Genomic DNA, 26,896 nt, shown 5'->3' with positions numbered 1-26,896 from the left:
TTTCTTATTGTATTTCAGATAGGCCCTCTTTATTGTAGAATATATGTAACAGTTTGCTACAAAGCGGGTTTTCATTGTCATCCTGTATTTTGTGATTTAGAACGGTGAATCCGGAAAAGAAATGGATGATGACAAAGATGCAAACAAATCTGAGATCAGCTTAGTGTTTGAAATTGCTCTGAAGCGAAATATGCCCGTCAGTTTTGAGGTAAGTGCTCAGTAGAGATCTTTCGTGTCTCTCCCCCTGCTCCTCACTTTTTAAAATAAACGAACAAATAAATTAGCTGGCATACTAATCTCCTGAAAGAGTTCAGGTGCTTTCTTATGCTCTCACTGTCTATCATGAAATCATATAGGCCCTGGAGAAAGTAGAATATACTTTCTATACTTACTATATACTTACTATAATATACTTACTAGAATATCATGGATTCCTGCAGATCTCTTTGGCTTTGCTGTATTAAACTTTTTGTATGTATATATATAAATATATTTATATTTTTGTATATATATATATATAACATTTGTAGATTTGTAGTATGCTACAAATATGTTTAGTGTTTTTGGTAGGATCAAATTGAAAGTATTCAAGTTAATATTTTGTGACACGTATATATGGATATCTAAATTCTTCTAAATTTGTGGAACCGAAATAGGTTTAAATTTAACTTTTACCAATAAGTCACAAACAAGTAATTAGCAGCTCTCTACGTTACCGCCAGCTAAACATGTCACAAAATGTTTATAAAAATCATGTGAAATATAAAAGAGAAAACATTTTAAATCATTGTAATACCTTCTTTATTAAGAGGTCATTAATTTTGTAACTCAGATATCTAGAAAATAGACAAAACCCAGGAAATAAGCTAAAACGGTTGTAGAGTTTCCTCCTTCAAAGTGTGTGGAGTTCACCTACTAGAAAGGTCCCACATTTTATTCACTGTCAAGATCAACTGACCTCGACTGAGAACCTGTCTTTTTAGACACAATCCTCATAAAGTTGGGTTATCTGATTTCTTAGCCTCTAGCAGATTAAAAGCAGAATGAGGAAGGCAGGAATAGAATGTACTTGACGGCCTGTTGGTCCTAGCAAGAAATGATAGGGAAAATGTACTATCAAAAGTAATTACATATACTCAAAAATTGTTGGAGCATGGGCCTTTTAAAGGCTACAATGAATAGGAATAGTTTTATAAGACTTAGAATTCCTTGAAAGCATCAATACATTATAGTATAGAATATTTGGTGTTCATAATGATCTAATGTGAACAATAAAAAGGTCAAATATTTAGTATTCTCTTAAGTCGGTAAAATGTGTACTTTTTTTTTTAATTGAGGAGGGTGCCCATCAAAGTTATTAAAATAAACAGTTTTAGTGTTTCAACTAGTAAGGTTAAATTACATGGATAGTATGCTTATCATAAGTTTCTTAACCCCAGTAATGTTGGATTATTGAGATACTGTGTTGTTTTCCTTTTCCTAATTGGTATTATTAGAAGACAAAACTTTAATGTAAAGTTACATGGTAAACTATTTAACTAAATAGGGTTTCTTTTATGAAAGGTCCAAATTTTGAAGGAGACTAAAGTTTTTAGCATTTGGGTTTTGGAGAGCACCTTTCCTCCAAAAACTGGAATATTTTAAAGAGCACATTAATACAGGGTTTACGAATGCTCATTCATAGCTGGCAGATTCATAATCCATTACTCTAGAAACATAGGTATTTTTTATGGTATGTCTACTTACCTTTTTAAGATCATGTCACAGAGAGTAAACATTCCTTTCTATAAAACAGCCTTTGAGGTCTCCATCAAAAATAGGTTATTTTCACCCAAAAGTTATTTTTGAGAGGCTTCCACTTGTAGGATGCTTTATGGGCTAGAGAACTCCAGTAAGAAATAGTCCTTGGACTTCAGTAACTTATTCTTACAGAGGAGAAATTAGATATTTACACTGTTATATACAAACTATTATTCTGGATGGTCTGTGTAGCTAATCCAATATGGTATGTTTTATGTTCTTAATTTTCTGTTCCATAAGAAACTGGGTCACCATAATTAGAATTGCCTATTTTAAGCTAGTAAAACACAAATTTTGAGTGTGAATTGAATGTATTTATTTAGATTTTTGTTCTTTCAACTTCATTTTATTAAGCAGCATAAGTATCAAAAAATGAATGGTCCCTATATAATGTCTATATAACTTTATTAAAGAAATCTATAATTTTGGCATAATTTTTTGTGATTTCAATTTTGATTATGATACGAGTATTTAAAAGATGCATGAGATGATAACACTACTTAAGAGCCTATATTCAATAGTTTACTTATATTTAATAGGTTATTAAAGAAAGTGGACCACCACATATGAAAAGCTTTGTTACTAGGGTGTCAGTAGGAGAGTTCTCCGCGGAAGGAGAGGGAAACAGCAAAAAACTCTCCAAGAAGCGTGCTGCAACCACCGTCCTGCAGGAGCTTAAGAAACTCCCGCCTCTTCCTGTGGTTGAAAAGCCAAAATTATTTTTTAAAAAACGCCCTAAAACAATAGTAAAGGTAAGTGTGTGCTTGTGAACATTAGTCAGGTTTACTATATAAATATTATGGTAACTATAGATAAAAATTTTTCCGTAGGACAGGCACCTAAATGTATGGATTATATACAATCCCAGAGTTACCGGTGGTCCTGGACTATAAATTAATAACACTCTATTTTGTTTTAAAATTCTTTTTACTGTTCATTCTTTTATTTTGAGAGTGTGAGAGAGTGCATATGTGATCAGAGTGGGGGGGAAGGGATCAGAGAGAGAGAGAGAATACCAAGCAGGCTCCACACCATCACCGTCGAGCCTGATGTGGGGCTTGAACTCACCAACTGTTAGATCACAACCTGAGCCAAAATCAAGAGTCGTATGCTTAACGACAGAGCCACCCAGCACCCTTGTTTTGCTTTTAGACACTTGTATACCTGTGTTTGTTCATCAAAAAACAGTACCTTCCATATTTCTAGTTTTTATGGTTTAAAAAAATACTTTCTCATTCATGGTCACCATGTGATTCTCATCAGGACTGTGTAAGGTAGATGACGTTACCCCTCCTTTTACAGTAAGGTTTCATGAAACATGCGTGCTCAAAGAATTTGCTCGCTTTTATTCACCTCACGTGTGGAACAACTTGAAGGACTCTGTTTTCCAACCCAACGTTCTTTCTGCACACAACACTGTAATGTAGTAACTTGTGGGGCTCTCATGAAATGATGATGGGTTACAGAGTAATAATCATATGAGTCATACTAATGCTGGTGACGGTGGCAGCAGCTGGTAGGTATAAAGCACCGTGTGCGGCCAGCTTTGTCCCAGCACTTCGTGTGCTTTATCACATTTGATGCTCGCAGCAGCCCTGCAAGGTAGATGGTACTATTTTATTTCTGTACTTTCAGGCATGTAGAGCTTGGCCAAAGAAGAAAACAGAGCAGACACTTTTGCAAGATGCTGTGACTCTTTCTTTTACTGGAGCAGGTTTTTCTGTTTACATTAACAACAACAACCCAAAAAGGAATGAGCTGAGTCGGCACTGAGTACAGGACACTGCCCACGAGTGCGCACTGTGTGTGGGATGAACGAGCTAGCCTTCTGTGTACAGAGAGAGCCTTCAGTTGCCAGCATGTCACTTGCCAGCTCAGTGTCACTTCTCTAGCAGACTTTGGGTTAACTCTAGGAATCAAGGGTTACAAAAACACAGGTTTGAACCACATGGGTCCATTTATATGCAAATTTTTCTGTAAATACAGTATTATAAATGTATTTTTTCCTTATAAGTTTCTTTTTCTTTTTCTTTTTTTCCTTATGATTTTCTTAATAACATTTCCTTTTTTAGTGTAAGAATACACTATATAATACATAAAACATACAAAATATGTGTTCATTCACTCTTTCTGTTATTAGTAAGGCTTCTGCTCAGTCGTTGGCTAGTTAGTAGTTAAGTAGTTAACCATTACCAGTTAAGTCTTGGGGGAATCAAAACAAAAAAACAAAGTTATACACAGATTTTTGACTGAGTGGGGCGTTGCCCTCCCCCCCCCCCCACCTTGTTCAGGGATCAACTGTACGTTTTATCTGTGACGAACCTCTTTTGTTTAGATTGTACTATGGTACAACTGGTATTTTTATAGGTTTTCTGCATTTTGTACCTTTGCTTTATTTAAAAGTACATGCATACATATTCACATAAGTAACTACATAAACGTGTTCTTAATGAATACTATCATTATGACAAGGTGTAGGTTATGCATTCCTTGAAATAGCATTCTACATGGTATGTAGACTAAAAATAAATGGCAAATAGATACACTTATGAGTTCTAGTGGTTCTGAGGGCTGGCTTTCATTCATATGCTCTAACTACATGGTTAGGGTGTAGGATAATGGTTGTTTATTTTTTTGTTTGTTTGTTTGTTTTAGCATTTAAGTGGGTTTTTAATTGAAATACATTTGACATATAACATTGTGTAAATTTAAGGTGCACAACCCATTGATTTGATATATTTATATATTATAATTGTCATTGTAGGGATAATTAGCACCTATATCATACCACATAATTATCATTTCTTTTTAGGAGTTGGAATAATTAAGATCTAGTCTGTTAGCAAGTCTGATGATTCTAATCCAACATTGTTGTCTTTTTCACTCTACTGTACATTAGGTCTGCAGAACTTATTTCCTACTTGTTGCAAATTTGCACCCTTAAACAACATCTCTCCTATCCCCCTACTTCCCAGACCCTGTAACCACCATTTTGCTCTCTGTTTTTATGAGTTTGGCTTTTTTAGACTCCACGTATAAGTGAGACATGCAGTATTTAGGATAATGGTTTTAAGAACACAACGTTTGGATTCAGTTTTGAGTGTGAATCCCTGTGACCTGAGCAAGTAACCTAACTTTTCTAATCTTACATTTTGTTTTTTATAAAGTAGGAATAATAATTGAATTAGTTTCATGGGATTGTTATGTGTTAACTGAGATAATACACAGAATGTATTAGTAATTATTATTAAGTATTTATTAACAATACAAATAAAAAGTGCTCAATAAAGATTATTGTTATTCTATACCTGTCTATTCACATTTTAGATGTATGTGAATATATCTATGGTCTGTTTTCTGAAATATTTTTTAAGCATTTTTATCATTGGGGTGCCTGGGTGGCTCAGTCTGTTGAGCGTCTGACTTCAGCTCAGGTCATGATCTCACAGCTCATGAGTTCGAGCCCCATGTCGGGCTCTGTGCTGACAGTTCAGAGCTTGGAACCTGCTTCGGATTCTGTGTGTCTTTCTCTGCCCCTAACCCACTCGCATTCTGTCTCTGTCTGTCTCAAAAATAAATAAACATTAAAAAAAATTTTTTAAAAAGAATTCTTATTATTGAGGTATAGTAGAAATACAGTGACATACTTGTGTCTGGATACAATATGTTGACTCAGCAGTTCTACACATTACTGAGAGCTCACCACGATAAGTGTAGTTGCTATCTGTCACCATTTGTTATTACAATATTATTGGCTGTATTCTCTATGCTGTACTTTTTATCCCTGTGATTTATTTTGTAATTAGAAGTTTGTACCTCTTAATCCCATTCACCTATTTCACTCATCCCCCTCCCCCCTGCCAACCACCAGTTTGTTCTATGTATTAGTGAGTCTGTTTGTATTTTTTTGTCTTAAATCTTTTTATGTATAAAATCTATAGCTCTTCCACGATGGAAGAACAGTGCTCTACATCAGAATTGTAGTACAAAACTGGTCACAATAATTTCCATCGAATTTATTAAACTAAATCTAATCTTAATAAGTTATGAATAATGAGCCATTAGGCTAGAAAAGATCTATACTTTTTTTTTTAATGTTTATTTTTTGGGAGAGAGACAGACAGAGCGTGAGCTGGGGAGGGGCAGAGAGAGAGGGAGACACAGAATCTGAAGTAGGTTCCAGGCTCTGAGCTGTCAGCACAGAGCCCAATGCGGGGCTCAAACTCACAGACCACAAGATCATGACCTGAGCCGAAGTCGGACACTCAACCGACTGAGCCACCCATGCGCCCCAGATCTATACATTTTTATATAGGATATAAATATAACCCTATTGTTTTTAACGATAGCCATTAAAAGCAAGATTATTGTTTAAATGTTATTCCCCAGAGTGGAGAGCAACATTTTAAATTCTCAGAATTATTTGCTGCTACTTCTAGTATATAAGTATATTATTCCAGAACTTTCTTCCTGTCCACCATTCAGATCTCAGCGTACACTTGACTTCTTCAGGGAAGGCTTCTGTGTTCTCCTCCATTCCCAGAGTAGGTTAGCCCCCTACATTTTTCTTCACATACATCACACTTGTAATTACTTGTACCATGTCTGTCTTACGTTAAAATAAAGCCTATAGACATCTTCTGGAATGTAAGGTTATTTTAAGAAAACAGCATACATACAGTGAGTTGGAATCTAGATAATTTTAAGTATAATCACACCTTATGGTGGGCCAATAAATGGGTCAGGTTGGAATAGTATCTTGGTTTTCAGCATTTTCCTCCCTTCCTCATATGTCTTATACATGTAGACTCTATAGTTCCTTATTATGCAGTAGAAGTAGAGAATAAACTGTTGATGATTTACTTTAATTTTATTTAAAATAATAAAACATCACATTTTATTTAATTTTCTTAATCATGCTGTGGTGTAGCTTTTATCCCATTTTACCGATGAGTTCCTTGATGTTTAAGAAACGTACCCAAGATCATGTAACAGTCGGGTTCCAGGTCCAGTCCTGTCTGTTTCCAGTGCCCATCTGAAACCGGTTGATTGTGAACTCCTCTTGGATTTTAAGAGTAACGCTACACAGTTACCTTGTTACAGTGTTAGATTGTTTTAATTATGTCTTTGGGTCTATATTTTATTTTTTAATGCGGTTCTCTTCTATAAGATGAGAATTTAGAGAAGTGTTTCCGATGTTGGAGGTAAAATTTTCTGGATACAACTATTACAAGATTGTCTATACTAGTTCGTGGAAAGAGAACATAAGACTTGATACCCAAGGAATAAGTTAATTGTCCGAGATGCTAGTAGTTAATTTCAATCAAGGGAAGAAACCAGCCATTCTTAATGTTCTCAGACTCCATTATTATCCAATTGGATTTATGCATCTGGTTTTTTGTCATTGGAATCCGTATCAACAGTGTTTTGGAACTTAAAAACATTTTTATAAAAGAGGCAAATTAAATAAGAGTAAAGGCAGCATACCATTGGAAGTACATATTTATTTGAGTGTCTTCAGGAACTGGGCATACTTCTAATGCTAGACTCAAAAACTTCCCTTTACCTTTTTGTTGATATCCCACTCTTAGACTTATAACTTATTGTCTGTATCTGTCTGTTCTTATCAATCCTTTACTTCGTTTATAATTCATTAGTTTTCATGTTTGCTATTAAGTATGGGTAGAAACCAGAATTTTATCAAAAGCTAAAATCTTCCCTTTCTCTCCTCTTCTTCCATCTAACTATTGCAGTAACTGAAGTTCTCAGTCTTTTTCTTCTTCTCTTACAGCACCTAGGCTTCTCTTCATACTTCTAGGGTTTCAATTCAGTCTCTGTATAGATGATTTTCAGAGACTCTTTTGTGCTATATGCTGCCTGTTGGACATCTTCACTTCTTATTTATTTCACAGGCACATCAAACTCATCATAAACTCCTTCTCCTCCAGCATTCCTTGTCACAGTGCCTGGCATCACCATCCCACTGCTGCTGAAACAGAAACCTGGGAGTCATTTTTAACTTTTCTCTTAACCATTATATCCAGTCAATCATCAAATCCTATTGAATCTATCACTTAAGTATTTCTTAAGTTGATTCATTTATTTCCATCTCTTTGCCATCTTTATTTGGTTCGGCTCAAAATCATCTCTTGCCTGAACTGCTATAGCAGGTTTTTAATTGGCCTTCCTGTAAGTACTTTTGACATCCTGTCAACTGATCTTCTAAAAAGTGTTATCTTTCAGAGACACAGTCAGATCATGTCATGCCTCTACTTGAAATCTTTTAGTAATTTCCCATTGCTCTTTGGATAAAGTCCAAAATCCTAAATATACTCTAAAAGACCCTGCAGGATCCGACCTGCAGCAGCAAACTAGGTGTGATGGAGAACCAGGAAGAGCTCCGACTATATACAAGTTTAGTGTGACACACACAGCCTGCAACATAGTGATTACCCTTGCCTCTGATACTTGTTTTAGAGTAAATTTTCACAGGTGGAAACAAAGTTCTGCCCGTGTGATAAATACACAGCTTCATTTCTAGGAGTAATATACGAAGAAAGTTCATATGCACACAGAATATTTGATTTGCAAAGATTGTTTTTTTGTTTTTAAACCTTTTAGAAGGCACTAAAACAGCTATATATAAGTTTAAAAAATTTTTTTAAAAAGCTTTATTCATAAACATTTCCCATACAACGTTAAAAATAGGATACCTTCTAAATGGCTTATACGGTATTTGTATGTAAGTTAAAAAGCCTATTACGTTAAATGAAAACTTACTGCCCAACTTGCATCTAGAACATTTCTCAATGAGATTGAAGCTGTGTAGGCCCCTCCTCTGTTACGTCCAGATACCACCTCACATGGTTAATCACAATATTAGTTTTATATTTAACGTTTCCTGACCTTATAATTTTATTGCATGTTTGTTTTTTTCTGAAAAAAATTGCATTTGGTTAGCTAGCTTTTAAAACAGCTTTGTTGAAGTATAATTGTACATATTTAAAACATGCTATTTGGTATGTTTTGATATATGTGTACACCTGTGAAACCATGACCATAATCAAGATAATGAATCTATCCATTGCTCCCAAAAGTTTCCTTGTGCCCCTTTGTAATCCCTCCACCCTCCATTCCCAAGCAACTACCTTCTTTTTGGCTGGCTTCTTTTACTTAGCATAATCATTTTGAGATTCGTCCATGTTGTTGCATGTTAACAGTTATTGATTCTGTTGTTTTTTTTTTTAATTAAAAAAGCTTTTTTAAATGTTTATTTTTGAGAGAGAGAGCGAGAGAATGTGTGTGTGCATGTGAAGAAGGGGCAGAGAGATAGGGAGACAGCATCTGAAGCAGGCCCTGCACGGTCAGTGCAAAGCCCTGTGCAGAGCTTGAACCCATGAACCACGAGATCATGACCTGAAGTTGGAAGCTCAACCAACTGAGCCACCCAGGCGCCTCTGATTCTGTTTTAATGCTAAGTAGTATTCTGTTGTATGGTTATACCACCCTTTGTTTATCCATTCACCCTGTGGTGGATATTTGGGATGTTTCTCATTTTGGGCTATAAATAGAGCTGTTGTGAACATGTGTGTATGTCTTATGGGCATAAGTTTTCCTTTTCTTTAAAAAAAATTTTTTTTTTTTTTAGCATATATTATTGAGAGAGAGAGAGAGAGAGCACGAGCGAGTGAGTGTAAGCATGGGAGGGGCAGAGAGAGGGGGAGGCACAGAATCCAAAGCAGGCTCCAGGCTCTGAGCAAGCTGTCAGCACAGAGCCTGACGTGGGGCTCGAACTCATGAACTGCGAGATCATGACCTGAGCTGAAGTCGGACACTCAACCAACTGAGCCACCCAGGTGCCCCATAAGTTTTCCTTTTCTTTTTTGGGTAAATGCTTGGGAGTGAATGGCATGGTCATTTAGTAGGCATATACTCAACCTTTTAAGAGACTGTCAATTGTTTTTTAAAATGAGTATACCATTTTACATTTTTCGCAGCCATCATTTTAGTTGCTGCACATCCTTTCTAATACGTAGTATACTCTTGAATTTCAATTGTACAAATGCATGTGTATTGATACTTCATTGTGGTTTTAATTCACATTACTCCAGTGGCTAATGATATTGAGCATTGTTTATGTGTTTGGTAGCACATGAGGTTGGATGAGGTGTTGTTCAAATCTTTTGACCACTTCAAACATTAAGTAATAACTTAAATAACAATAAAAATAATAAAATATAATAAGTTTATTATTGAATTTTGAGAGGTCTTCATACATTCTAGATACAAGTTCTTTTTTTTTCTTCAGTGAGAATTCTTTATGTTTTTATTGAATCATAAATGAAATGCAGTATCCCATTAGTTTCAGGGGTACATCATAGTGATTGAATATTTTTAGACATTATAAATGATACCATCTGTCACCATACAAAGTTGTTACAATAACATTGACTATATTCCCTGTGCTGTACATTATGTCCCTATGACTTACTTATTTTATAACTGGAAGTCTTTACCTCTTAATTCCTTTCACCTATTTCGCTCTCCTCCACATACAAGTGCTTTATCAGATATATGGTTGCAGATATTTTCTCTAAAGCCTGTGACTTAACCTTTTCAAAGAACAGAAATTATTAATTTTGAAGAAGTCTAATTTATTATTTTTTATGGGATATGATTTCAGTGTTGTATCTAAGAAATTGTCACCTAACCAAGTCACAAAAATTTCCCCTGTGTTTCTTCTGGAAATTTTATAGTTTAGATATTACATTTAAGTTTGTGAACCATTTGAGTTAATGATAATGAGGTACGGATTTAAGTTTGTGGTTTTTTTGGTTTTTTGTGTGTGTTTTTTTGTGCATATGAATATTCAGTTGTTGCAGGACCAGTGGTTGAAAAGACTACCCTTTCCCATTGAATTGCTTTTCTACCTTTGTCAAAAATCTGTTAACCATGTATATGTATGGGTCAATTTCTGGATGCTGCTGTGTTTGCTGGTCTCTGTCTCTTTATGCCAATACTACACATACTGTCTTGATCACCATAGCTTTATAATAAATCTTGAAATCAGATAGTCTGAATCCTCCAACTTTCTTCTTTTTTTCAAAGTTGTTTTGGTTATCTGTCCTTTGTGTTTCCACATGAATTTTAGCATTAGTTTATTAAGTATTACAAGAAGTATGGTAGGATTTTGATTGGGATTGCAATGAATTGATAGATCAGTTTGAAGAGACTTGACATTTTAAGAATATTAAGTCTTCTGATCCATGAACATATGTCTGTTCATTTATTGAGATCCTGGTTAATTTCAGCAGTGTGTTGTCATTTTAGTGGGTTTTACATGAATTATATCATACTGTATTCTTCTGTGCTTGCTTTTCTTGTCTTATTTAAAATTTTTTTCTGAATTTCATTCATTGTGAGGCATGCAGCTGTCCTTAATTCATTTTCATTGCTATATGCCACTCCACTGTATTAACATGAGATAATTTATTATTTTATTGATAAATGCTTAGGCTATTTCCAGTTTTTTTGCTATTTCAAATAATGCAGTTATGGATATTCCTGTATATGTGAGCTAGCACATATGGGAAACCATTTTCTAAGGGTATTTATATGTCTATGAAGAGGCTACTGGTTTTTAGCTTTACTAGACATTGCCAGATTCTTTTCCAATTTATATTATCAGCAGTGTATAAGGATTTTTTTAAAAGTTTATTTATTTTGAGAGAGAGACAAAGTGGGGGAGGAACAGAGAGAGAGAGAATTGCAAGTAGGTTTCATGTTATCAGTGCAGAGCCTGATTCAGGGCACAAATGCACAAACCGTGAGATCATGACCTGAGCTGAAACCAAGAGTCAGATGCTTAACCAACTGAGCCACCCGGGTGCCCCTAAGATGTTTTGTTTTGTTTTTTTTTTAAGTTTATTCATTTACTTTTTCAGTAATCTCTATACCCAATGTGAGGCTTGAACTCACAACCCTGAGATCAGGATTCACTCTTCTGACTGAGCCAGCCAGGCAATCCAGCAGTGTATAAGTTTTTGTTACTCCCTATCCTCACCAATCAGGGCTGTCAGACTTCTTAATTTTTGCCAAATAGATGAGTGTGAAATAGTATCTGACTGTGGTTTTAACATGCATTTCCTGAGTCTTTTTTTTTTTTTTTTTTTTTTTTTTTTTGAGAGAGAGCGAGGGCAAGAGCGCATGTGTGTGCAGGATGGGAATGGGGCAAAGGGAAAGGGAGAATCTCAAAACAGGCTCCACACAGCCTGACACATGGCTCAATCTCATGACCCTGGGATCATGACCTGAGCCGAGATCGAGAGTTGGATACTTAACCAACTGAACCACCCAGGCACCCCCACTTTCTGAGTCATAATGAGGTTGATTATCCTTTCATATGTTTTTCTTCTGTTAAATATCTATTTATCTCCTTTGCCCGTTTTTCTTTTATATTGTCTTAATACTTTTTAGGAGTTTTAAAAAATATATTTCGGATGCTGGATACATCTTTTTTTTTAGTTATATATATTGCAAATGTCTCTTCCCAGCTCATGGCTTATCTTCTTACTTTCTTTTTGGTGTTTTTTGACGAACAGAACTTGTGAAGCAACTCTAATATATTAAAGAGTTTAAAAGCAGCCTTAGCCCAAGTTATCAATCATGCCTTTGAGCCCTAAATCCCATAGAAGTCTTAGTTTCAGATCCATTCTATGATTTACCTTTATAAATCTTCATAAATGACTCTCCAGTTGCATTATCTTCTCTAGTCATGGTTTTGGGGTACAGAAGATGAGGGGAGAACCACTGTTTCTTAAAGGATCTGATAATGGGTTTTGCAAGCATATGTTGAAATGTTCTCAAATTATTTTTTAGGCTGGACCAGAGTATGGTCAAGGAATGAACCCCATTAGCCGCCTGGCTCAAATTCAACAGGCCAAAAAGGAGAAGGAGCCAGATTATGTTTTGCTTTCAGAAAGAGGAATGCCTCGGCGTCGGGAATTTGTGATGCAGGTACTTTTAACTTCTGTATTAGAAAACAATTTTGTAACACTGAAAAAAATTAGAAGCCCCCAGGTTGGAATAAAGATGTGGGGGCAAGGCAAACTAGGAACTAATAACATTCATTCTCTCCAGGCCCACCTGCTGCTTGGCTGAAACATTCAAGTGTCAGGGACATGTTAAAGTAGACCATCTGGGTTTTTGAAGGGACTGTGAGTTCACACAGGTTATTTACCACAGAGTGTATAATTCAGAATGCCTATCTCTAACTTAGGTTACGCTTTGCAGTCAGGGGCTGTTAACTACTGGGGGTAGGATGCGGATGGAATTAGAAACATAATTTAGAAAATAGATGTAGAAGATGGAACAGGGCCAAGAGCACGAGCTTTTGGGTTATCAGGAAAATTAGGAAAAGAAAGCTAGCTGGTGAGGACTGAGGGAGTCAGAATTGCTGAGAGATTTAGGCATTTAGAGATTTAGAGATTTCGGATTGAGGCACAATGCCTAATATGTCCTCCTTTTATTTATTTACTTAAAAAAGTTTTTTTTAATATTCTTATTTTTGAGAGAGAGCACAAGTGCTTGAGCTCAAGTGGGGGAGGGGCAGGGAGAGGAAGACAGAGGATCCAAAGCAGGCTCCTCGCTGTGAATGTGGAGCCCTGTAGCGGGGCTCGAACTCATGAACTGTGAGATATGACCTGAGCTGAAATCAAGAATTGATTGCTTAATTGACTGAGCCACCCAGGCGCCCCCCTCCTTTTAAAATTCTACCCATTCATCTTCATTTGCCAACTCAAGCCCCAGTAGTGAAGAAACCTTTAATTCTTATTACGCAATTTTCAAACATACCCAAAGGTGGATATACTTAATTAATAGTTTACTACAAATAGTAATACAATGGAATACGAATAGCATATGAGGAATATGCCCAGCATCCAAACCCAACAACTAAGATTTTTGCCACACTTACTTCAGCTATCAATTTTTCTTTCCTCCTTCCCTCTCTTTCTTCTTTTCTTGAAGTATTTGAAAGCTAATATCTAGCCACCTATCATTTTAACCTGCGTACTTAGTGTATATCCCTAAAAAATATGGAAGTTTTTCTTTTGTGTTTTTACATTAGGCATGATTCATACTGATTAGAATCATCTAATAGTGTACATTGAAATTCTGCTTACTGTACCCAAACTGTTTTTGTTATAATTGGCTTGTCAAAGCAACTTTCTCCAATTAGACTCATAGATCTCATTTTTAATTAATCCAGTTAAAACCAACAGATATTTGTTAAGTGTTGACCATGTGGCAGACATTTTGGCACTAAAACATAGTATCTCATATTGATTAACTTCTCATGCATATTTAAATTTTACCTTCTTTCCCAATTTATAATCTCCACGTTTCTTTATCTCAGAGTACCTAATATAGTGTATGTATATAGTAGTACCTTGAAAAACCTTTGGTGTACATTTGCTGCCTTCCTGCTTGATTGAGAGCTAGCATCTTGGGCTTTTGTTGGAGATGAAAACTTCTGATGGGAACCTCAATATCCGAAGAGGGGGGAATACTTCTGTGGTAGTAAGCACGGTACTGTCTAGATGTCGTTAGGACCCAGAACAGTTTTATTCTAGTATTTTACTTTGTAAAATATGGGCGCTATTTTTCTTTTTACATGCTTAGCTTTAAAGAATTCTAGGAAATATTTTTAGAACTCTAAAACCTGAGGGGGGGTGGAAATCACCTAAAATTTAGACCTGTGTTAGGATGAAAACTGGCTTTGACTTTATTAAACAATTTTTTTTTTCTGTGGAGTATATTGAGTACCCCTTTTGAAAAAGGAATTTAGAATGTCTTAGGCCAGTTTCCATTTTATGGGTATTCATAAACATTCTAGTCAAATGGGAACATTTGGCTGTGCTTTTAAATGTTTTCACACTGAATTCATATTGTTTTTTCCCCTTCTGGAAGCCCCAGTGGATTCATTATAGTATTGCAGCAAGTTTATCAAAGTAAAGGCTTTTGTATAAACTACTTAAGCAATGTTATCATTTGTTATAATTGAATGTGGAAGTAAAATATCCAGAGATAATATGCTCATATTTATCTATCACCAAAAAAAAAAAAAAAAAAAAAAAAAGGTAAGTTTGTGTGTTATAAAGTAGATGCAGTTACTTGTACTGATTATTAGACAAGGAAAATCTCTGATGACATTATCTGGGTGTTTATTTCTAGAGTATATTTCTCAAAGCTTTTTAGGTGTTTATTTCTAGAGTGTATTTCTTAAAGCTTTTTATTATTTTAGAAAGAGGTATTTTAAGTTTTCAATGAGAAAATAATGACAACTACACCAAATTGTATATCAGCACATTCTATTATTATATATCATGAGTTAATTTTTCTACCTCTGATTAAGATCTTCAGGTTTTAAAAAATGCATAAAGCAAGTTTCATCTATTATATTTGTTTTTTTTTTTCTTTAATGTTTATTTATTTTGAGAGAGAGAGCAGGGGAGGGGCAGAGAGCGAGGGAGAGAGAAACAATCCCAAGTAGGCTCTGCACTGTCAGCACAGAGCCCATTGCAGGGCTTGATCCTATGAATGGTGAGATCATGACTTGAGCTGAAACCAAGAATTGGACACTTAACTGACTGAGCCCCCCAGTGCTCCTATTTTTTTTCTTTTTTTAAGAGAGAGAGAAGGCGCAAGTGAGCGAGGAGCAGAGAGAGAGAGAGAAGCGGGGCTCACCTGAAGTGGGGCTCATGTTATTTTTACCTGAAGTGGGGTTCGAGCTCACCCAATGCAGAGCTCATGCTCTACCCAAGTGGGACTGGATCTCCCCTGAACCAGGGTTCAAACTCATGAACCCATGAGATCACAACCTGAGCTGAAGTTAGATGCTTAACCGACTGAGCCACCCAGGCACGCCCATCAATTTTTTTTGTGACTCATTGAAAGTGAATCAGTTAAGTCTGGTAAATGCCACTTTAGAACTATTTTTTTTTACTTTTTTTGAGGACTTATTTAAATAATTTGTTTAAAGATAAAAACCTGGCAGTCTTAAAGTTATTGCATAGCAAAATAATTGAGCTTCTTTGTAGACAACATTTTAATGTAAAACTATTATTTGTAATAATTTAAAAATATTGTGAATTTTTGAGGAAGATGGCTTATGAAGTTTACTTACATACTTGCTTACTTACACATTTACATGCTTTTATAATTATGTGACTTATTTTTTTGAATGTTCACTGTGTTTGTTAGCAAGGAATCAAAGTCCTTCAGCACAGTCCTCTTTTTCGATACTAGCAAATAACTCTGGGATAATTACCTGCAACCTTTTGAACCATGCCACCATGTCAACTTGTGTGAGGTGAGGGGTAGGAGAATGGGAAAAATGAATCTGGAAGTACCGGTTCTAGAAGTAAGTCTTGAAGGTGTCAGAATAGGTCAGTTGGAAAGCTGGCAGATACAGATCCAACATGATTGCTGAGTCGGGAACAGCATTACCCAAGAGCAGGAGACTGGAGTCAAAGAGCATCAGGCCTGGGTAGATAAATGAGATTTAGAGATGAAGCAGCAAAAGAATTGAATGAGAGCTCGTGAGGTGTATGTAGCATGTCAAAACAGCTGAAACTTTTTTTTTCCCCCTGCTGACTGATCCTGCTTCCATTTACTTTGGCAAGTCTTTTGTCCCTCAGAGCAGTAGAGGAAGCTTCTGACGTAGCTGGCCTACTCTGTTAGCAGGCAAGCATTCCAGCAACAACACAGGGGCTGATGAAGCTGGGAACTAACCAAACACTGGAAAAAATAACAGGTAGCAGAGGCCTGGCTCTAGCCAGGTACTCAAGGACATTATACCTAGGGCCTGCTATATTCAGGTCAGGTGCAGGCCAGCACAGATATGGGAGATAGTATGTGTTCACCCAGCTCCAGGGATCTGCTGTGGACAGTATTAAGTATTAGATCAGTGCTTCTGAGGGAAGTCCATAGACTACTGCTGATTTGTCATAATGTGCTGGTTTCTAGTTTTAGAAGAAAGAGCAATGAAATGTTTCAAAGACAGTGCACAGATTTGAACTGTAACATTTGTGATAGTTGTTACAGAAACTCTGTAAAGAATATGTTTCCAGTGTTTCATATACAACTATGTCATTTAGTTCATCTTGACTTTCTTTGTCGTATAATTTGCACATTGTTTATACTTAAGTTCTTTAACCACTGTGTTAGAAGTACTTGGTTCACTGAAGCTTTAACGTGGTGATGGAAATGGTAACACAAATCAAACTGAAATAATGGTGTAAGAATAAATGGCAAGCAGTACACAAGTGTGGACACCAGATGGAAACTGGTATGTTCTGAGACAAGTGAAATAGCCAGTTACGCTTTCACCCAAGAGCCAGAAAACAAAACTGTGTGTAGAAGTGTCATGCTTTATATCCGAAAGCTGGATTAGTTGTACAACATACCAGGTCGTTACTAGTACACAGTATATTGTAATTGTGAAATTTTATTAAGGTGGCATGAAACTATTGAAGCTAATTTTTTTTTCAACTTTTTTTTTTTATTTATTTTTGGGACAGAGAGAGACAGAGCATGAACGGGGGAGGGGCAGAGAGAGAGGGAGACACAGAATCGGAAACAGGCTCCAGGCTCTGAGCCATCGGCCCAGAGCCTGACGCGGGGCTCGAACTCACGGACCGCGAGATCGTGACCTGGCTGAAGTCGGACGCTTAACCGACTGCGCCACCCAGGCGCCCCGAAGCTAATTTTTTTTTAAAGCAAAGCATAGTGACATCAAATTTTCATTTATAGATTGCCTGTTCAGCTTTCTTGCTCATTTTTCTACTAGCTTTAAAAAAATTGATTTGGGTGTGCCTGGGTGGCTGGCTCAGTTGGTTAAGCATCCAACTTCTGCTCAGGTCATGATCTCACGGTCCGTGACTTTGAGTCTCATACAGGTCTCTCTGCTGTCAGTGCAGGGCCTGCTTTGGATCTTCTGTCTCCTCTCTCTGCCCCCCCTGCCACTTGTGCTTGTTCACTCTCTCTCAAAAATAAATAAATATTAAAGAATAAATAAATAACTCTTTAAAAAAATTGATTTATCGGAATCTACTATATATTCTGGAATGTAAGTCTTTTTCAGTTACGTGGCCTTTCAAGTATCTCCTCTTGTGTTGTGACTTTACTTTTTTTTCCCCCCCAATTTTAGTGATGTTCTTTTGAGGAACAGAAGTAATTTTTTTTTTAAGATTGTCTATTTTGGGGGTGGGGAGAGGCAGAGAGAAAGAATCCCAAGCAGGCTCCGTGCTATCAGCACAGACCCGATGTTGGGCTTAATCTCACAACTGTGAAATCATGAACTGAGCCATAATCAAGAGTTGTATGCTTAACCAACTGAGCCACCCAGACACCCCCAGAAGTAATTTATTTTAATGCAGACAAATTTATCTGTCTTTTCCCTCATGTTGACTTTATAAGTGCAGACATCCAGAAGAATAATGCCCCCACCTTGTTTCTCTTCAATGGGGTCTTGAATGTTCTTAGTACTTTGCATTTCCATGTACATTTTGGAATCAGCTTGTCAAGTATTGTAAAAATCATGTGTGGGATTTTGATGGTAATTCATTGAATTTATAGGTCAATTTGAAGAGAATTGATATCATATTGAGTATTAAGTACATGAGTATGGCGTATCTCTATTTATTAGGTTTATCTTAATTTTTCTCGGTGCTTATTATTTTTTTATATAAAGTTCTTAAACATCATAGGTATTTGATTTTCATTCAGTGTAAATGGTATCTTTTAATAATTTTCTACTTGATTGTTGATGGGATATAACAATGCAGTTGGCTTAGGGCTCCTGGGTGTTTCAGTCGGTTAGGCTTCTGACTTCGGCTCAGGTCATGATGTTACAGTTCGTGGGTTTGAGCCCCGTGTCAGGCTTTGTGCTGACAGCTCAGAGCCTGGAGCCTCCTTCAGATTCTGTGTCTCCCTCTCTCTTTTTCCCTCCTCCTACTTAGGCTTTCTCACTCTCTCAAAAATAAATACATAAATAAACATTAGAAAAATGTGGTTGGCTTTTGTATACTATAATATACATTGAAAACTTTACACTCTCATAAAGTCTTATAATTTAGCTGTAGATATTCTTGGATTTCCTGTATAAATATCATACATCCAAATAATGACAATTTGTTTTTATACTTCTAATTCTATGGTTTTTTTCTTGTCTTATTGCTCTGTCTAGGATTTGTAGTAAAATGTTAAATACTAGTAAAAAATAGAGGGCATCTTTGTCTTGTTTCTAATATCAAAATTTCAACAGTAAGTATAATGTTCGTTGAAGTTTGCTATAGACTTTTTGCAGAATGCCCTATATCATATTAAGTAAGTTCCCTTTTTTCCTTAGTTTGCTAGGAGTTTTTATTATGAATGTATGGTGAGTTTTATCACATGCTTTTGCTCAATTTGTTAGGATGACCATATGTTTTGTCTCCTCAATCTGTTAATATAGCAGATTCCACTGATTGATTTTACTTGAATTTCGAATGTTAGACCAATCTTGCATTTCTGGAATAAACCTAACTTCATCATGATTTTTCTTTTTATATATTGCTTTGTTCAATATACTATATTATGCAGTTTAAACTTTAACAGTTATACTTGGGAATAAAATTGGTCTGTACATTTTCTTTCTTAAATTGTTCCTGTTGGGTTTTAGAATCAAACTGATACCTCATTGAATAATTGGGGACTGATTTCTCTTTTTCTTTTATTATGTGAAGTTTTGTAAGGTTAGCATTATTCTTTCTTAAATATTAGGTAGAACTTGCTGGAGAAGCTCTCAGGAATTTTCTTCACGTTTTTAATTATTGTTTTAATTTTTTTTCTTTTAGTAGTTATAGAACTCTACAGTTCTGGGTTTATTCTGTGCCAGTTTTGGTAATTTGTATTGTTCAGGAATTTTTGTACTTTCTCTAAGTATTCAAAAGTTTTTAGCTAAAATACTCAATATCCCTTATTATTTTTTAATTCTACAAAAGCTATAGTAATCTCCCATTTTCTTCTTATTTGTGTCTTCTCTTGCTTTTTCTTGATCAGTCTTAACTTTGGTTTATCATTTTATTAGTCTTTTCAGGGAACCAACTTTGCTTTTTTTGAATTTCTCTATTGTATTTTTTCTTTATCCTTAATTTCCCTCCTTGTCTTTATTCCATTTTCTTTGGATTCGTTTTGCTCTAATAACTTTTTGAGCTGGATGTTTAGGTCATTACTTTCCTGCCTTTCTCTAAGCTTTTATGGCTATATATTTTTTTCTAGATCCTTTAGCTGCATGCTTCAGGTTTTGATGTATTGTATTTCCATTATTATTTATTTAAAATATTTTCTAGTTTTTATTGGGATTTTTTCTCTGCCCATAGATTATTCAGACTTAATTGTTTCATTTCCAAAGTTGTGCTTATCTTCTTTCTTATTTGCTGCTTTGATCATTTGTTGAGACCAGTGTATAAAAACAAATCCCACTGTAGTTGTGTATTTTTTATTTCTCCTTGTAATGCTATATACTTCTTGCTTTCTTTACTTTTAAAAAATTATTTATTTTTTCCTTTTTGCTTTCCACTATAATTTTTATATTTGCATTAGCTTTTGGCACATGCATCATTAAAAGCTCTACCCAATTCAGAAAATGTATATGTGGATATGAGATGGCTGATGTATATTTAAATACGTGTGTGTGTGTGTGTGTGTGTGTGTGTGTGTGTGTGTGTATACATCAATGGTTTGCAAAAGGTAATTGTGGAATAGTTCTAATAATAAAAAGCTGTTTATTGACCAGTTATGATTTATTCTACAGTGTAGTTTACATACATTTTCTTACTTAATTTTCAGAACAGTACAGTGACATAGATGTATTACCGTTCTTTTATTGATGAAAAAAACTGAGGCTTAGAGATGTTGACTAATTTGAATCAGTTCATACAGTTAAGAAGTAGTAGAATTGAATTTTCATACCCAGTTCTCACCTGGAAATCTTTGTTCTTAACCACAATATTGAATTAACCTTTGTATATTAATTTTTCTCAGGAACTATTTAATATAAACCTTTGTAAACTTGGGATACAATGTAAACATTGTTTTGAATTGCACCACCATGAATTTCAGTCTTTTAGTATATTAACTTAGATAATGCTAAATGTAGTCATAACCAACATAAACTCTGTTGTAATGTGAATTTTATTTTTCTATTATAGAAGTATTTTTGTTTAAAAAATCAAGTAACATAGAACTATGTATGGAAGTAAAAGTCATTTAAGATTCTATCACCCTGGGATAAACCCCCATTGCCATTTTGAGGACCATATTGTCATATTTTTCACCACATATATTTTCACTTGTGTATATAATTTTATGTAATTGGGAGACTAGCTTAGCTGCTGTTTTCATTTTGGACTGAACTTTACATTTGTGAATGCTAGAGAGCATAACACATTGCTTTTGGGTATTAAGGAGTTCTTGTTTACCAAAGCAGTTACCATCCATTTCTTACTTTAATCCTACCAGGTCAAAGTAGGCAATGAAGTTGCTACTGGAACAGGACCTAACAAAAAGATAGCCAAAAAAAATGCTGCAGAAGCAATGCTGTTACAGCTTGGTTATAAAGCATCCACTAGTCTTCAAGATCAACTTGATAAGGTAAGAGTTAAATTTACGTGTGCATATACCTGTCCTGTCAGGATATCAAAAGCGATGAGCAAATCCACTGTTTTTTTGACTCTTAAGTAATGTGTTAATTAGTTTAAAGGTAGAAGTCAAAAGTTTTTTTTTTTTCCCTCAAGTCAGTACTCTGTATCTTTAAAGATAGATTCTTCAGGTAGAAAGTAACATCTGTTTATGGGTTGTTATATATTAATATTAAGATGAAATATTATATTCTTATAATTGGCATATACTAAATATTGTGTATATTTTTATTTTTTGTATCATTGAATATTTTATATAATACCAGTTGAATAATTTTTTAGCTTATTGACTAGTGGCTTTTGCCAGATAGCCACAGTTTTAATTTGTGCTTTTTAAAGAACACAGACTGTTAGCCTTCATTTCTGGAATACAGCTGCAAACACTAGAAATAAAGATCCTGAGTTATCCCTTTAGGGCAGGAACTGTACTGGACAGGCGCTCTATAAACTAATTTTTCTATTTACTTTAAATTTAAAAGTAAACTCAGAGGGTGTTTATTTTCTGCCAAGACTTATGTTCATGGTCCCCTATTTCTTCTGCAGCAGTTAATGACATCATTAACACCTACCTCTGTTGCAAGAGAAGCAGAGAACCCCAAATTCAGGCCTTGGCAGATAATTTGGCAGGAACTGGCTTAATTTCATTTTGTATTGTCATTGTATCTTTGTACATGTAGAAATTGTTTTTATTAATATTTTAACAAATGAAAAGTCATAAAACCAGCTTAATAATTATTTCTATCAAAAACAATATACTTTTTTCCATGACATTTTCTCATATAAGGATTCTATTTTTTAGAGATATTTTCAGTTTCTACAGGAATACGTTTCTGAAATACAGAGTAAAAATAAAATCATCTATTAAAAAACATTGAGATATACTTTTCTTTTTAAGACAGCTGTGAATACCTAGGCAATTATTTTCAGCGATTAAGAATTATTTGTCTGTGTGGTATCGCTAGAGATTTCAATTCTGTTTTTATAACCTGGCTAGTCAATGCTTTTTCTTCTTTTAAAAGTATTTGTAACATGAAACCCAACATGTGTTCAAGATTCTGTAGTTCTTATATTGTGTATATGTTGTTTTAACTTAACACATTTATATTGACTTAAAACCAGTGAGTGATTTATAAAAATACGTCAAAATAAATCTCATAGGCATATATTTGTATGTTAAGTGAAAATAAAACAGAACAAAAAGTCAGCATTAATTTTTTTAATTTGAAAGACATTTTTTATATACCCTTTGTATTATTGGTCAGGGTTCTCCAGAGAAACAGACCAACAGGATGTGTATGTGTGTGTATGTATATATAATGTATGTGTGTATGTATATATATACATATTCATACATCACTCACAGAGACTTGTTTTAAGGAATTGGCCCATGGAATTATAGAGGATTAGCTAGTCCACAGTCTGAGGGAGAGGTCAGCCGGCTAGCGAATCAGGAGTTAAGTTTGAATCCAAAGGCATTCTGCTGGAGATTACCCTCTTGCTTCAGGGGAGGTCAACCTTTTCTTCTAGTTAGTTCTTCAACTGATTAGGCCCACCCACATTATGGAGAGAAATCTACTTTACTCAAAGTTCAGTGATTTAAATGTAAACCTTTTCCAAAAACACCCTCTCACAGAGCACCCAGAATAATGTTTGATCAAATGTCTAAGCACCAAAGTTCAGACAAGTTGACACCTAAAATTTCCCATTGCACCTAGCTAAAAGCCAAACACTTATAACTAAAGATAACAAGGTGACTGAAACCTGGTCCCTACACTCGAGAAACTAACCTTGTAAGTGTTAACAGTAAGGAGCGTTACTCATATAACAAAAATTATAGTATTCTAGAACCTACAGAACATGAAGATGAATCTGGAAAGTCAGGAATAGCCGAGACCACTATTTTTATGTGAGTTAAAGAACTTGAGGAATTATTAACTTAAGATTTGAATATGAAAGTGACACTATACGGTTTACAGTCTTCAAAAGACAATCGTGTAAGTAACGTAGTGAATGTATTTGAGCAGGATGAGACTGAAGGCAGAGGGGCCAGTTAGGAGGCTAGCAGAACTGTTCAGGTAAAAGATACTGAGGGTCTGGACTCAGGCAGTGGTGGTAGAAAAGAGAGGGTAAAGATACCAGAGGTATTTCTGAAGTGTAAGTGGTATGCTTTCAGTAGCAGATAATATGCATGGGGGATATGGGAATCAGAGGAGGAAAGAAAACCTGTAAAAAGGAAGAGAATGACTTTAAGAAATAGGTAGCAGTCATATGCTGCAGGGAGATCAAAAAAGGAAAGGACTGAATACACTGATTTGTCAATAAAAGATCTGCAGCGATTGTGGAGAAGCAACTTAAAAACCTGCAAGAGAGTTTTTAAAAAGTTTTTTTTTTAAATAAACAAGATATGTACATGGCTGAAAGAATTCAAATAACACAAAAGAATAAGTAATCTTACTTTATCCTGAGACCCTTGGCTCTTAACCTCTCTTTTGAATAGCATCTCCCACAATGAGTTAATATTTGTACAGCATTTAGGATACTGTCTGAAATATAGTGAATGTTATATAGGGATTTGATAAATAGAAATAAATATCCTTGTAGAGATATTCTATGCATATATACTAATATGTCCCCACTTCATAAAAAATTTCAGATTTATTGAGGTGCAGTTCAGTGAATTTTGACATATGTGTCTTTATATGTGTGTACACATTCTTTAACCACCACCAGAATTAAGATTTATAGTATTTCGGTTACACCATAAAAGTTCCCTTTTGTAGTTAATCTCTTCCCCTCTCCTTAGGCCCTGGCAAGCACTGATCTAATTTCTGCCTATAATTTTGCATTTCCTGAATGTCATACAAATTGGATCATACATTAGGAAGGCTTTTGTGTCTAACTTCATAATTCTGAGATTCATCCATGTTGTTGCATTTATCATTAGTTTGTTCTTTTTTATTGTTTGTTACTGTTTTATTCTTCACCAACATTTGGGCTCTTTCCAATTTGAGGCTATGATAGATTAAGTGGTTATAAACATTCATGTATAAGTCTTTATATGTGTGTATTTCTCTAGTGTATTCTTTATGTACATAGTTGTATAATAAGAACATGTTATGACTTTGTTAAGAAACTGTGAAGATGTTTTCCAGAGAGGCTTTACCATTTTGTATTCCCAACGGAGTGTTTGAGACTCCAGTTATTTCACATCTTTTCCAGCTCTTGGTATGGTTGGTTTTGATAGCTCTGATCATACTAGTAGGCATATAATGCTATCTCATTGGAATTTAATTTGCATTGCCCTAATAACTGGTAATGCTGAATATCCTATCATGTATTTATTTTCCATTCATATCTCTTCCCTGAAAAGGCTGTTCAAAGTTTTATCTCTAAAAATTGGATAGTTTGCTTTCTTACTGAGTTGTAACAGTTCTTTACATATTTTGGACACAAATCCTGTATCAGATAAAGAACTCCCCTGCCTTCTCCTTCTCTTCTTTCCTGTCCTCTCCTTTCCTCCTTTTCCACATAGGTTATCCAATTGTTTCAGCATCAACTGTTTTAAAGATTAATGCTGTTTTCATAGAATTCCCTTAGGACCTTTGCTGAAAAGCAGTTAGCCACATATTTGTGGGTCTGCTTCTAGATTCTCTGTTCTGTTCCATGAATCCCTATGTCTATCCTGAAGCTATTACAACTGTATTTGGACTGTAGCTTTTTAGGTAAGGTTTGAAATCAGATAATGAACTCTTTCTTTGTTCTGTTTTTTAAAAAATATTTTGGCTACTCTAGAGCTTTTGCATTTTCATAGAAATTTTAGAATCAATTTCTACCAAGAAAAAAAAAAGCCAGTGGGGAAGTTTTCTTTGGAATTGCGTTGAATATATAGATCAATTTCACACAAATTGGTATCTTAATATTGAATCTTCCAGTCCATGAACACAATCCAGCTCTCCCATTTTTTTAGTTTTTTAGAAATATCCCACAGCAATGTTTTGTACTTTTTCATAGAAATATCTTACACAGCTGTTATGTCTATCCGTAAGTACTTCATGTTTTTGTATGTGTTATTAATGGTATTGGTTTTTAATTTCAATTTCCAGTTCTTCTTTTGTAGTGTATAGAAACACAGTGGGTTTTAGATATTGACCTTGTAATCTATGACGTAGCTAAACTGAGTTATAAATTGTAATAGTTTATTTTGTAGATTGGGATTTTCTGCATTGATGATTGTGTCATCTATGAATAAAGACGGTTTTATTTCTTCCTTTCCAATCTGTATATGTTTATCTATTTGTTTTGCTTTATTGCTCTGAATAGAACAACTGGTACAACGTTGAATAGAAGTAGTTGCTTGTTGAATAGGAAAGCAGATATCCTTACCTCGCTCCCCATTTTAAAAGGAAAATTATTCAGATTTCACCATTATAAATACCATGATGATTGTAGGTTTTCTTCATAGATACTCTATATCAGGTGATATTTCCTTGTATTCCTGCTTTATTGAAAGATTGTTTTTTGTTCTTTAATTATCAGTGCATGTTGAATTTTGCCCAGTGCTTTCTCTGCATCTATTGATATGTAATATAATTTTTTTGTTTAGTTTGTTACAGTGAATTTCGCTGACAGATTTTTAAAATTTATGTAAAATATTTAAAAAATTACCATTTTAAGCATTTAAGGTGAATATTTCGGTGGCATTAAGTACATTCACAATGTTGTGCAACCATTACCACTATCTACTTCCAGAACATTTTCATCATCCCGAAGAGAAACTGTACCCCATTAAACACTGACTCCTCATTCTTCTCTCTACTCAGCCCCTGGTAACCTCTGTTCTACTCTCTGTCTCTATGAATTTACCTTTTCTAGGAACCTTCTGTAAGTGGAATCATACTGTATTTGTCCCTTTTTGTCAGGCTTATTTCATTTAGCATGTTTTCAAGTTTCATCCATGTTGTAGCATCTATCAGAATTTCATTCCTTTAAAAAAATTTTTTGTTCATTTATTTTTGAGAGGTGGGGGAGGGGCACAGAGAGAGGGAGACACAGAATCTGAAGCAGGATTCAGGCTTTGAGCTGTCAGCACAGAGCCCAATGTGGGGCTTGAACTCACAAGCCGGGAGATCATGACCTGAGCTGAAGTTGGACGCTTAACCGACTGAGCCACCCAGGCGCCCCAGAATTTCATTCCTTTTAAAGCCTGAATAATATTATGTTGTATGGATATATCACGTTTTGTTTATCCATTCATCTTTTGATGGACATTTTGGGTTATTTTCAACTTAAGGCTATTGTGAGTAATGCTGCCATGAACATTGGTGTATAAGTATCTGTTTTAAGTCTCTACTTTC

General features: G+C 35.1%; 1 protein-coding gene across 8 annotated transcripts in view; it reads left to right on the top strand.

The window, feature by feature from the left end:
- Window positions 1-26,896, top strand: part of STAU2 (staufen double-stranded RNA binding protein 2) — a 308,899-nt gene that overhangs the window by 115,806 nt on the left and 166,197 nt on the right. For all 8 annotated transcript variants that reach the window (XM_047074042.1, XM_047074041.1, XM_047074039.1 and 5 more), the window contains 4 exons: window positions 101-208; window positions 2,340-2,552; window positions 12,679-12,816; window positions 21,364-21,495. In XM_047074042.1, coding sequence (XP_046929998.1) covers window positions 101-208; window positions 2,340-2,552; window positions 12,679-12,816; window positions 21,364-21,495 — 591 coding nt within the window. The remainder of the gene's footprint in view (window positions 1-100; window positions 209-2,339; window positions 2,553-12,678; window positions 12,817-21,363; window positions 21,496-26,896) is intronic.

This window comes from Lynx rufus, unplaced genomic scaffold (assembly GCF_022079265.1).
Source record: "Lynx rufus isolate CCGP_SWC_20201006 ecotype Redwood Valley unplaced genomic scaffold, mLynRuf1.p SCAF_12, whole genome shotgun sequence".
NCBI lineage: Eukaryota > Metazoa > Chordata > Mammalia > Carnivora > Felidae > Lynx > Lynx rufus.
The sequence above is the reverse complement of the archived record's forward strand: the minus strand, read 5'-3'. Positions and strand labels throughout refer to the sequence as shown.